This window comes from Nerophis lumbriciformis, linkage group LG01, assembly GCF_033978685.3.
Source record: "Nerophis lumbriciformis linkage group LG01, RoL_Nlum_v2.1, whole genome shotgun sequence".
Lineage (NCBI taxonomy): Eukaryota > Metazoa > Chordata > Actinopteri > Syngnathiformes > Syngnathidae > Nerophis > Nerophis lumbriciformis.
The window spans coordinates 18242332-18256934 of record NC_084548.2 but is presented as its reverse complement, the minus strand read 5'-3'; the positions used below and the strand labels follow the sequence as shown (position 1 = coordinate 18256934).

Below are 14603 nucleotides of genomic sequence, written 5' to 3'. Positions count from 1 at the left end.
AAGTAAGAACTTTACACTACTTTATATTAGAAATGGCAACAGCAGAGGATGAATGTCCCATAACAAGAAGATAGAGAAAAAGAAGAAGCGTATCGACTACGGTGTCAGACTACAAAAGTAGACGTGCACAATTTTTTAGGATTTATGCAGATCCCAAATACAGATCAGCAGGTACCAGCAGGTAAGAAAAGTTTATTTTGCATAATATTGAGAAACAAAACGCTAGATAATATGTCTTACCTTATACACACACCATGATAATACTCGTATGTTTAATGCGCCGACAATCCTATAAAGCGGTGCGGCTTCATACCTTACCAAAGTCGTACTAAAACATTTTGAAAGATTTTTGAGCGCCGTGTGTAATGTTCTATATTTTCAATGTAACATTTAAAATGTTGGTGTTGTTTACTTGAGACATATTGCCATCATAGTGGCAATATACACTTATCTCTTATGTTTGACTGCCATCTACTGGTCACACTTATCATTACACCATGCACCAAATAAAATAGCTTTGAGGTGGGTAAGCTCAACCAAACCTATTCCTTACATTAGTCGCACCAGGTTATAAGGCGCACTGTCGATTTTTGAGGGGAAAAAAAAGATTTTAAGTGCGCCTTCTAGTCCGGAAAATACATAGAAATTAGCAGGACTTTTAGGAGAGAAATTAGTATTTTATTCTGAAATACATTAAGCATCCTGGGGATGTTGCAGAATCTATAAACATTATTTTCTATGTTGAGAAAACCAAAATATGTTGTTTGAATAGTTATATTCTCAATAATAATTAAAAAAAACAAAACTACAATAGACAAAATATAATTATTCATGCTAAAATAAAAATTGTGGTGTAAAGTCAATGACTAAACATAAGTAAAAGGCTCTTAAAACTAAAGTAATTTCTTGAAACACAATTTTAAATCTTAGCAAGTGGCAAATAATTTGTAGTGTGGAAATGGACCCCTAGTGGTGCCCTTTTTGCTACAGCCCAATTGGTTTTTCTTCATTCATTCAAGAATACAAATTACTTTGTCATCAATTGCCCCCAAATATGTTTTGATGTCTAACAGGGCATATATTTGAGTTCCTGTGAAAATTCTCCCCCCAAACTGCTCGACAGCTTTCACAAGCCCCCGACGCCACCCGAACCTGCCCTGCGCCTTATGTATCCTTGAGCGTAAAGGAAGTGTCTCCTCTGACAGACAGGTAAAAACAATGTATGTGAAATCCCCTGACTTTATTTGGTACTTAATCAACAACAACATTTAGCGTCGCTAAAATCATTACGGCGCTATGAGTCCGACATTTCTGATACAATATAGTAAAACAACTCAGAGCCTCGTCACAATGTTTATTTATGTTTGCCATGTTTAATGAAGGGAGTGAGGGCATACTGGGGCTGGACGTTTATGGCAAAAATTATAACACGTGAAAATTGAACTACCAAAACTCAACTTTAAATATAATTTAAAAGAACAACTGGATATAAATTAGTAACAAATAAACAACAGCAAGTAAAACAATAATAATAGTAACAAACATAAATTAAGAAACAGTAGCAAAATAGAAAAATTCAGTATTCACTTTTGGATTATTTGAAATCCATTTTTTACCTTTTGTGTCATAAATAAAATCTATCAAAATGTTTGTCAATTAAACGCAAACATTCTCACGTTTATTGGTGCAATATGTCGTGACACAATTTTTATCAGTATTTTAAGTCGAAGCATTATAATTTTGTAATTGTATCAATAAGTGCTTCAATTACATTGTGCTTGTGTAAGGAACTTTTTATAAACCTTTATTTTGTCAGCACAGTCAGACCGGATGTTATTGTAAAGGGTGGGGAGTGTGCTGTTGTTCTGAGTTTGAAGAGTTATGAGACTACTACAAGTTGTTTATATATAAAAGAGAGAGCCTCTCAAGTTGTGACTGCTATCCAGTTTGTACATTGATCTTACATCAATGATGTTGTTCACAACAACACATGAGATGCGTTGTATGGATTGTTCTTGCTCGTGACAAATTCGTAGTTTAGTCGCTGTTTCAAGTGTCCGTATTGGCATTGTTCAGTTCAGGACGTTGCGGTTGAGTGTTTCGTGGATAAATGAGCGGCACAGGACACATTATTTCCCCCCAAAAATGTTCCTTCTCCTCATAATGACAGCATTTCCCTCACATTTATGTCAATTTCCCTGATGTTTTGACTTAAACAGTGGATTGCGTTTTATTGGCCAATTCAGTGATTCCATCAGCGGTTATGTTACCGCAGAAATTATATGGCCTTACTTTTTTTGTTGAGTTTATTGATTATTGAAAAGGCATACGAGCGCTGTGTCAAAAAAAAAGAAGCAATCATGGTGAGATCTCAAACTTCTAGTAGTGGTCTTTTTTCACTCTCATGCTCACTCACCCATTTTACTGTTACAAGTTCAGGAATTTGCATGCATGCTGCGCGGCCCAAGTATTTTTATTATATTTTTTTAAATATAATATTTTTTATGATCGTGAAAAAGCAACATCGAAATCAAGATCCCAATTCGATTAATTGTCCAGCTATAGAGCATACCTGTGAATATTGCATTTCAATATTTAGGAAAAAGTAAGGTGTACGCATTTTCATCATAATTCGCCATTAAATCAGTAAAAGAAAAAATATGGCATGCCCTGATCGGGGCTCGAACCTATGCCCTGTAAGCATCTTAACCACTGATCCACCCAACCAGAAGAAGCATAAATGCGGTAAAATGTTTTAACGAAAGCTTTGTTGTATTACAAATTATTCACAAAAAATTTCAACTAAAACTATAAAAAAAATTAACTAAAACATTTTACACAATTAGTCCACTAGTTTTGTGTCAGTTAAAATCCTAATTATGGAGATGAAAGTTGAGCGAGGAGGGTACGGTGTCACGGCATTCCAATGCGCCCTCATCTGTGCGCTCTGCTAGTTGCGCCCCGACCGCTCACCTCTTGCACGTGTCACTCCGGCTGCAGCAAGCAGCTGCAAGCAATCAGCAATCCCCACACCTGTCGTTGATGAGCTCTCCTGCCTTCATAAGCCTGCTCAACCTGCTGTCCGGGGCCAGAACGTAACCTTCTGTTGGCGTACAGTAAGCCGTATTCTTGCTTGATGCAATCCTGCTCTCTCTGTGTTTCATTGTTGCGTTGTCCTGTCGTTCCTGCAGCAAATCCCCGTTAACGCTTTGTGAGCTGTGCGTCTCGTCTTTGTTCCTCTCTGATTCCCTGGCTGCCCCCTTGGATCTCGACCCCTCGCCTGGACACGGACCTCCTACGCCCCGCTTAGCCCCCGACTCCCTGCTTGCCTCACGGACATACGAGCCTGCCCAGCTCATTTTTGGACTTTCCTCTCACTCAACACTACCGGTAACTCTTAGCAGCTAATCCTACACAGTCTCACACACATACACTCTTTTGGCTCTGTCACACTCCATTTCCTTAGTTTAAGTATTATTGTTTCGTTAATTATACATACGTTTATATATATAATAAATGATATAGCAATTATGCCCTCTTGTGGTCTGTGCCGTCTAGTGATGGGTTGATGAGGCGTCATGAAGCGTTTCGACACATTGCAAAACTGTATTGATACTGTGTCGATACTGTGTCACTAAATACTGACATCTGCTGGACATTAAAAATCCCTACAGGCAACCTATGGACCGACTCAACTGACACTGATTTTATGACGTAGTACAGTGGTTCTCAAATGGGGGTACGCGTAACCCTGGGGGTACTTGAAGGTATGCCAAGGGGTACGTGAGATTTTTTAAAAATATTCTAAAAATAGCAACAATTCAAAAATCCTTTATAAATATATTTATTGAATAATACTTCAACAAAATATGAATGTAAGTTCATAAACTCAGTGAAGCACAAGCTCAGGTTTCTCACTAAAATGTCTGTCAAAAAGAACTGTGAAAAGAAATGCAACAATGCAATATTCAGTCTTGACAGCTAGATTTTTGTGGACATGTTCCATAAATATTGATATGAAGATTTTTTTTTTTTGTGAAGAAATGTTTAGAATTAAGTTCATGAATCCAGATGGATCTCTAATACAATCCCCAAAGAGGGCACTTTAAGTTGATGATTAATTCTATGTGTAGAAATCTTTATTTATAATTGAATCACTTGTTTATTTTTCAACAAGTTTTTAGTTATTTTTATATCTTTTTTTCCAAATAGTTCAAGAAAGACCACTACAAATGAGCAATATTTTGCATTGTTATACAATTTAATAAATCAGAAACTGATGACATAGTGCTGTATTTTACTTCTTTATCTTTTTTTTTTTCAACCAAAAATGCTTTGCTCTGATTAGGGGGTTCTTGAATTAAAAAAAAATTCACAGGGGGAACATTGCTGAAAAAAGGTTGAGAACCACTGACCTAGTATATGCAATAATATAAACCAAGTCATTGTATTTCATTTAGGATTATTTCATAACTTCATTTAAATAAAAATATATTTTTTGTCTTTTTTAGATACAGTCAATAAATAATGTGAACATGTATCATAACATGGAAATCTAAGAGAACGTGTTGTGAATGAGGATGCTTGTGGACCTGGAAATTATTATTATTATTTTTTTACACATTTTTATTTAAAAAAAACAGTTTTTCCAACGTATTCAATTTTAGACGCTTTCTCTTCTTAGTTATTATTTCTCCGGCTGTAGAAAAGACCCGCTCACAGGGCACAGAGGAGGCGTCAGTGCGACGCAGTTCGCGTATCGGTCACGTGACCAAAACAGCTCATGATCGGTCACGTGACTTTCTAAAAGCGGTACGCGCACCGACACAGGGTTTCGCTCTATGAGCTCGACGCATGCGCCGACCCATCACTAGTGCCGTTTACTCCCTCTGAAAACATCTGGTGAGGTAAAAGGTGAAAGAAATGTGTGTACTGTACACATTTTTGAATCAATGTTATAACTTGACTTTGTGTTTATTACTATACAAATTTAAATAATGGAATGTGGTAGGAAGTACCGGAGTAAACCCGCACGTATGCAAACTCCTCCTTTTTAAAAATATTTGCAGCGCTAAAATCCAAAATAATAATGGACATTTTTAACTATGAATTTCATGGAACATTACATTTTTTATTTAAGGCAATGTTTTATGTTGCTTGGAGGAAATCAGGTGTTCATATTCGGCTTATAAGAACCTTCCTGGCGTTTAAGTGTTATTTGTGTCGCAGCAGGATGGCCCTTCTTGGCATTTTGAAAGGAGATCCCGCATGGTGCTGTGGCCTCTGCATTGACTATGTTACCCTATAATTGACAGCCACTGAGAAAAGGCGTGCAGTCGGGCAGACTTCTTTTGTCCTGGTGAAAACAGTCTGCCATGTTTTCCTGTTGTGAAGGCACAAAACGCTATATAATTTAGACTATAGCAGCAGCGGAACGGATGTTTCCACGGCAACGCAGAGTTTGGGAGCTGCGGCTCAAATATATGACCAAGTTGATGGGAAGCATTTGAATGATGTGTGCTATTGAAAGAGTAAAATGTACCTCGTAGCCGAGAACCCTTTCAGGGGTGAAGGAGAGAGGCTGCCAATTCACCTCAATCTCATAGGCTGAGACACTTCTGGCCCAAACGCCTACTGGTATCCCACTCGGCTCTGAATACAGACAATGGGAGACTGAGCATCACTGCCTTTTTATATCATCACACAAAAAGCAGAATACATCTATATGAACATGACTTAGATTCACAGCATCACAAAGAGATGGTGATAAATCATCGCCACAATTTAGAACGACCCTTCACAGAGCGTACTGTACTTCTAAATGTCAGATTATTTTTAAAAGTCTGGTGCTATTCCCAAGCATTCGTCTTTGTGTTTGAAAATGTCTGGGGTTTGTAACCTTCGATTTATAGGAGATTTATTTGCCTGCGTGTGTCTGCTTTTGTCCGAGATCAGCCACTAAAACCACTTTTCTGACCCGAGGCGCAGAAAGCTTTGCCGCCTCATTGGCTTACCTATCTCTGCAGAGTAGATGGTGACCACGGAGCTGAAGGGACCCTGCCCTTTGCTGTTGTAAGTGCCAACTTTGACATGGAACGGAGAAAAGGGCGCGATGCTTTCGTTGCGGTACACATAGCGGGATGCACCGGGGGCAGAGGTGGCCACGTGGGTCCAGCTGACTTCTCCGAAGGCTCGGAAAGCGATGATGTAACCAAAGCTTTCGCCGTTCTGTAGTTCTTCAGGGACAGGCTGAGATTGAAACACAAAACTATAGTGATATTAAAACATATACAAACCACTCACGTTCATCCCGCCCTTGGGCCAACACGATCGCTTTGTGTGACCCTCAAATTGCTTTTGAGACCCACCTGACAATATGGAATGAGGAAATGGCTTTAAAAGTGTCTAAGATCACAGCAGTACCAATGAAAAAGTTATTTCTGAAACACTGGGAAATACATAGCATTGTCTATTGAAGTGTTTTTCAACATTTTTTGTTCATTGAAAAAATGCGGAGGCACACCACCAACAGAAAACATAAAAAATGTAAAATCGGTAGTTGATATTGACAGTAAAAAGTCGTTGTTGCAATTGTTGGATATGAATTCAAACCATAACCAACCATGCATCATTATAGCTCTTGTCTCAAAGTAAGTGTCACGACCTGTCACATCACGCCGTGACTTATTTGGAGTTTTTTGGTGTTTTCTTGTGTGTCGTGTCTTGCGCTCCTATTTTGGTGGCTTTTTCCTATTTTGTTATTTTCCTGTAGCAGTTTCATGTCTTCCTTTGAGCGCTATTCCCCGCAACTGCTTTGTTTTAGCAATCAAGACTATTTCAGTTGTGTGGACGCTATCCTTCTTTGTGTGGAAATCGTTGATTGTCATGTCATGTACAGATGTACTTTGTGGACGCCGTCTGCTCCACACGCTGTAAGTCTTTGCTGTCGTCCAGCATTCTGTTTTTGTTTACTTTGCAGCCAGTTCAGTTTTAGTTTCGTTTTCCATAGCCTTCCCTAAGCTGCAATGCATTTTCTTAGGGGCACTCGCCTTTTGTTTATTTTTGGTTTAAGCATTAGATACGACGTTTACAAAGCAATTAGCTACCTGCTAATACCTACTCATATGGAAGAGTAGGTATTATGCCGAGCTCTAGACAGCACCGACACTCAACAACAGCACTTTATTTGCAGATTATAATTACTGGTTTGCATAAAATATTTTTAACCCAAATAAGTGAAACTACATAATCTCAGACGGCACACCAGAAAAAAAAAACTGGTCTACTGTACCATTTGTATGTTTATATAAAATGTATTGTTAGGGCACAGACCACTTAAGGCTGGTTTATGCTTGTGCATAATCACTATACTGTCCCTTCCAATGCTGTTGTGATCCCTTCATAGTTCTGCAACACACGTTCAGTCGGCTACTTTGGCTACTTGGTCGTTTCCTTTGGTGCGACTGAACAATGGCAATTAAAGAGAGGCACGGGTTGGGTTGAACAGATACGGTACCAATTCTTGTCACCTGGGAATTTATACCTGGACTTAAGGGTACAATTTTTTGTATTTCTGGTAATAAATGTTAATTTGTTTGATAATAAAATATAAATTTTTAATTTAAGATAATTATAATTGTGCTGTCTAGTTGTTACATCATCTTTTCTTACACTTCTGAGTCCCAAATTTTCCATTACGCATTCATTTCAGTTTGAAACGGTGTGTTTTCAGGAAGTCGTCTTTTGGCATTAAATTAAATGTGCCACTCTTGTCTTTTGATAAGCCATACAAAGTGTTTGTACAAGTATTGTACCGGTACCCTTTTACAAACCCCGTTTCCATATGAGTTGGGAAATTGTGTTAGATGTAAATATAAACGGAATACAATGATTTGCAAATCCTTTTCAACCCATATTCAATTGAATGCACTACAAAGACAAGATATTTGATGTTCAAACTCATGAACTTTATTTTTTTTTTGCAAATAATAATTAACTTAGAATTTCAAGGCTGCAACACGTGCCAAAGTAGTTGGGAAAGGGCATGTTCACCACTGTGTTACATGGCCTTTCCTTTTAACAACAGTCAGTAAACGTTTGGGAACTGAGGAGACACATTTTTTAAGCTTCTCAGGTGGAATTCTTTCCCATTCTTGCTTGATGTACAGGTTAAGTTGTTCAACAGTCCGGGGGTCTCCGTTGTGGTATTTTAGGCTTCATAATGCGCCACACATTTTCAATGAGAGACAGGTCTGGACTACAGGCAGGCCAGTCTAGTACCCGCACTCTTTTACTTTGAAGCCACGTTGATGTAACACGTGGCTTGGCATTATCTTGCTGAAATAAGCAGGGGCGTCCATGGTAACGTTGCTTGGATGGCAACATATGTTGCTCCAAAACCTGTATGTACCTTTCAGCATTAATGGCGCCTTCACAGATGTGTAAGTTACCCATGTCTTGGGCACTAATACACCCCCATACCATCACAGATGCTGGCTTTTCAACTTTGCGCCTATAACAATCCGGATGGTTCTTTTCCTCTTTGGTCCGGAGGACACGACGTCCACCGTTTCCAAAAACAATTTGAAATGTGGACTCGTCAGACCACAGAACACTTTTCCACTTTGTATCAGTCCATCTTAGATGAGCTCAGGCCCAGCGAAGTCGATGGTGTTTCTGGGTGTTGTTGATAAACGGTTTTCGCCTTGCATAGGAGAGTTTTAACTTGCACTTACAGATGTAGCGACCAACTGTAGTTACTGACAGTGGGTTTCTGAAGTGTTCCTGAGCCCATGTGGTGATGTCCTTTACACACTGATGTCGCTTGTTGATGCAGTACAGTCTGAGGGATCGAAGGTCACGGGCATAGCTGCTTACGTGCAGTGGTTTTTCCAGATTCTCTGAACCCTTTGATGATATTACGGACCGTAGATGGTGAAATCCCTAAATTCCTTGCAATAGCTGGTTGAGAAAGGTTTTTCTTAAATTGTTCAACAATTTTCTCACGCATTTGTTGACAAAGTGGTGACCCTCGCCCCACCCTTGTTTGTGAATGACTGAGCATTTCATGGAATCTACTTTTATACCCAATCATGGCACCCACCTGTTCCCAATTTGCCTGTTCACATGTGGGATGTTCCAAATAAGTGTTTGATGAGCATTCCTCAACTTTATCAGTATTTATTGCCACCTTTTGATTATTTGCAAAAAAAAAGTTTATCAGTTTGAACATCAAATATGTTGTCTTTGTAGTGCATTCAACTGAATATGGGTTGAAAAGGATTTGCAAATCATTGTATTCCGTTTATATTTACATCTACACAATTTCCCAACTCATATGGACACGGGGTTTGTACAACAAGAGTCTTGTTGCCGCCATGGCGTTTCTGTCATGACAAAAGAACGTCCAATGGGGGTGTCTGGATAAATTTTCATTAAAAAAAAATCACATATATTTTTTACAAAGCAAAATGAATATGATGTCAACCCTCCTTCCATATTGGCAATTTTACATCATGGTATATTGTCAGGGAAAATATTTCATGAGAGACTATGTCGGTAAGTAGGATATTGTTTAGTTTTTCTTTATTTTTTTGTAATTATCACCTGCCCATTTTCCCTCACCCTAACCAAATCTTCAATTAGATTAGTGTTGTACCCATACCAATATTTTGGTACCGATACCAGCACTTAGATACTTTTCTAAATAAAGGGGACCACAAAAAATTGCATTATTGGCTTTATTTTAGCAAAAAATCTTTCGGTACATATGTTTCTAATTGCAATGTTGTCCTTAAATAAAATAGTGAACATACAAGATAACTTGTCTTTTAGTAGTAAGTGAGCAAACAAAGGCTCCTAATTTAGCTGCTGACATATACAGTAACATATTGGGTCATTTTCCATTCTATTATTTTGTTAACAAGCGGTAGAAAATGAATCTACTTGTTAATTTACTGCTTACTTTCTCTATTAACATGTTCTATCTACACTTTTGTTAAAATGTAACAATCACTTATTCTTCTGTTGTTTGGTACTTTACATTAGTTTTGGATGATACCACAAATTTAGGTATCGATCCGATACCAAGTCGTTACAGGATCATACATTGGTCATAGTCAAAGTCCTCATGTGTCCAGGGACATATTTCCTGAGTTTATAAACATAACATACATTAAAAAAAAAATTAAAAAAAATTGTTTTGTGATGCTAAAAAATATCAATGTAATCATAGTAGATACGCTCCTGTACTTGGTATCATTACAGTGGATGTCAGGTGTAGATCCACCAATGGCGTTTGTTTACATTTTGACGTCGGTGAGCTACGGTGTGTAGTGAAGCATGTTTAGCTATTCCTTATCCTGCAGGGATGATACTTGGGGGACCGGTACTTTTTAGAGGTGGTATAGTCCCGAATATGATTCATTAGTATCGCGTACTATACTTGCACCGGTATACCTTTAACCCTAAATCAGACAAATATTTCTTAGATGTCTTAGTTTGTTATGTTAAGTGATTATCCACAAAAAATCTACCTGCCGGATGTGCTGGCTTGTCCAGAAATGATCGCTTCAATGTTGCGTTTTAAACATTTATTTGATTCAAAACAATGGTGAAAAAGCTTTCCAAACTAAATGCGATCTAAATACGTTTTATCAATGCGATCAAACTATATGCGATCACTGTGGCCATGTCAACTTGTCATATCCCCACCAATCACCAAATGATAAGTCAATCAGTTGCGCAAAGAAAATACAACACAAATAATACAAATAGCATTAGCTGGCTTCTACAAGCTCATTCCACGCAATCAATACAGACTGAAGATCTTATATTGAAACTCCGTACGGATGTTAAAAAGGGGGCTCCCACCAGCACGAGAACGCCCATTAATGGCTGCAGTTGGATGATATCGCTTATTACACACCAGACGTTTCATTGTAAAGAGTCTCTTAATCGTAGTTTTAATTACCAAATTAAAAGGTACTGGAATCACCATGAAAAATCGGTGATGCTAATTAGTTGTACATAGTGTACATAGTGTATATATACACCCCCCCATTTTTGTATATATTGTTTTTTCAAATCACCTGACATGTATACTGTGTATATGTACATAATTTATAATCTTTTATATACATGTTACAGGTTATATATCTTTTATTATTGAATGTATCAAATGTGATGAATATTTAATGGACCACAATGGAAACAAGCCTTTTGGCTTTTTGTGCCATCCATTTGCCTTTTTAAAGCATTACATGGATTCAATTATTTAAGATGTCAATAAACTTCTCAATCAATCAATCAAAGTTGCACGTACATGGCATATCCAATATCCAACTAGTATCGAGCTAGCACATTTTGAACACAGCTAAGAAACATATTTTTGGGCGGTCCTCTAGGGCAGTGTTTTTCAACCTTTTTTGAGCCAAGGCACATTTTTTGCGTTGAAAAAATCCGGAGGCACACCACCAGCAGAAATCGTTAAAAAACGAAACACGGTTGACAGTAAAAAGTTGTTGTCGCAATTGTTGGATATGACTTTAAACCATAACCAAGCATGCATCACTATAGCTCTTGTCTCAAAGTAAGTGTACTGTCACCACCTGTCACATCACACCGTGACTTATTTTGAGTTTTTTGCTGTTTTCCTGTGTGTGGTGTTTTAGTTCTTGTCTTGTGCTCCTATTTTGGTGGCTTTTTCTTTTTTTTTGGTATTTTCCTGTAGCAGTTTCATGTCTTCCTTTGAGCGATATTTCCCGCATCTACTTTGTTTTAGCAATCAAGAATATTTCAGTTGTTTTTATCCTTCTTTGTGTGGATATTGTTGATTGTCATGTCATGTTCGGATGTACTTTGTGGACGCCGTCTCTGCTCCACAGTAAGTCTTTGCTGCCACCTACTGATATGGAAGAGTATTACACGGTTACACATAATTTGCAGACTATAATTACTGGTTTGCCAAAAATATTTTTAACCCAAATGGGTAAAATTACATAAACTCCCACGGCACACCAGACTGTATCTCACGGCACACTAGTGTGCCGCGGCACTGTGGTTGAAAAACACTGCTTTAGGGGGCGCTCGCGGCCCAACAATGGGCACTGGTTAAGAAACTCTGACCAAGAGCAAGGCTGCCCGAAGTAGGGCCAGCGTGCCTATATTGGCTATGTCATTCCGTTAGGCCCACCAAAGGGTGGCTTCTCAAATGTAATACATATTCATATTGACCACTTTCAAGCTCACAAAATCATTGATTGCATGTCCGCAAAGTAATTAGATGCAATCTAACAAGCATGGTGATGTCCACCATCTTATATATTGCGGTTTGGGGCTAAACTCCTCACTGAGGCTGCTGCTTTATGCCTAAAATTGCTGTGTTTGGCTTCCGGTCCATTGGCATGTTTTAACTTTGACCCTTGGAGGCAAAATGTTTGGGCGCCCCTGACCTAGAGGCAGTTTACCATGGACAAATAAACAAATATGGCACTGTTTGATCCTTCGTGAACCTGTACTTGGTTGAACTAACGGAACCTATTGAAGTTCCGAATTCAGTACCTATCCCTTGACATGGGGGTGTTATTCTAACTGTAACTATTAATTGTGCTATCGAGTAACAGTCGCTTTTTTGCAAATGTTGAACTAAAAATCGAAAGGGAAAGCGTTGGCGAAGGTTTGTCGGCTTTTCGTACATTAGTCTGCACATCCTATCGTGTACAGACTAATGTACGAAAAGCCGACAAATCACAGATTTTAAAATTTTTTATTGGAGGTGCACGTCAAAACTATTGAGGAGGTTTTGAAGTGGGGAAAGAAGGAGTCTGGAAAACACAAACTTGGTTTAGGCTTCTAAATGCAGTAGCATACACTATGTGGGTACAGTAAATTTTGCTTTAAATCTAAATATTTTGTCCAAATGTGTGATTTATAACACAATTATGAACTGGAATCTAAAAAGCATCATTCTGAAATACAAAACACAAGTAGTTCAATTTCTTTTTTACTTTTGCATGTCCCATGTTTGTCCACCAGGCAAAGTTCATAGGGCTCCATCATAACTGATCCAGAAGCCAATTAAATAAATGCCATTTGTCAGCCATGCCCACTTGAGGTATCTTCTTTTTTCAGCATGAGCTTGACGAATGAATCATTTTCTTATATATTTACAAGTCTTGCATTCTACAAGTGGCTAAATAGTGCTGGAAAAGATCGTACATCGGGCTCTTTTTCAACCCTGCCTAAAGCGTAACTTTGAACAACTTAAGATCGATGACTTACCTCCCATGTGATGACCAGCTCAGACCTGCTCCCGCCTCCTCCACCCACATCACCTGGCGCTGCATCAGGGACTACACAACAGAGAACTTGTCAACACCTCCACATAAGAAACTCTAAAAAAGAACAAGAGCACTCTAAGAGCAAAGGCATTTGCCAAGGAAATAGCTTCAAGGAGGGAAAGTTTCATTCAGGTTCAGAAGTTTCTCTGCATTTAAAAGAAAAGAAAATACTACAAAAAAAAAAGATAATTTTACAAGATTTGGCAAAAAAAGATATCTAAATATTTAATGTGAATGTCAGTTCCATATTTTAATGTACATTAGAAACACTGTATCAAAAATGATCCAAAACCAAACATTTTATCAGGGAAGGTGCACAAATTTCTTGGTTCAAACAAAAAGAAAACATACCATCATTTCTGGTCCATAAGCTGAAACATTTTTCCCAGGTCCGCCAATTAATTTTGCCTCGTCACATCCAAACAATTACCGTATTTTTCGGAGTATAAGTCGCACCGGAGTATAAGTCGCACCTGCCGAAAATGCATTATAAAGAAGGAAAAAAACATATATAAGTCACACTGGAGCCTGGCCAAACTATGAAAAAAACTGCGGCTTATAGTCCGAAAAATACGGTAAATTGCGGCTCACAGTGATAAATAAATAAATAAATAAATAAATATCATATTAAATGATGATAATTAAATGATAAATGATTAAATGATGGATCATATTAAATCAAACACACCCATACAATCATTCAGTCGGCCATTTAGCCCGTTATACACTAACCCTCATCATGGATAAGACACAACAGAATGCACACAACGTGGCCCCGTAGCCGAAGATCCGCCTCGCTGAATGGAAATCCACCAGCACCAATGGGCCCATAAAGGGCTGCCATGCGCCGAAGAAAATGGCACAAGTCTAGAGGCGTCCTGTCTTGAGAACAAAAGTGAAACGAGGAAACGCCGGACAATGCAAGCCGGTGCCCCCAACTCTAACACGGAAGAAGACGATCCCAACGACCCCAGCGCACAAATAGTGAAGGACGAAGACAGCACTCAAGCGCCTGTGTAAATATTGCATGTTTCAATGCAGAAGAGAATAGGATAGAATGCTTTGTTGTCATCAAACATGAGCGCATGATGGAAACACAGGTGGCTACTCTGTTAGGTGCAGTTCAAATACAATGTAAACAATAAATAACATGTTAAAAATAAATACATAAATAACAATACAAACTGCAGTGCAACAGTGAAAAACAGTGTAAGCTATTGGGACAGATTCAATATCCTAATGGCCCACGGGTAAAAACTGTTT

The 14603-nt window shown here is 38.4% G+C and overlaps 1 protein-coding gene across 1 annotated transcript in view; it reads right to left on the bottom strand.

The window, feature by feature from the left end:
• The window catches only part of cntn3a.2 (contactin 3a, tandem duplicate 2), a 220099-nt gene that overhangs the window by 20853 nt on the left and 184643 nt on the right, over nucleotides 1–14603 (bottom strand). The window contains exons 17-19 of the mRNA XM_061976496.1: nucleotides 13282–13352; nucleotides 6015–6249; nucleotides 5543–5652 (exon numbers count right to left, since the gene is read on the bottom strand). Coding sequence (XP_061832480.1) covers nucleotides 5543–5652; nucleotides 6015–6249; nucleotides 13282–13352 — 416 coding nt within the window. The remainder of the gene's footprint in view (nucleotides 1–5542; nucleotides 5653–6014; nucleotides 6250–13281; nucleotides 13353–14603) is intronic.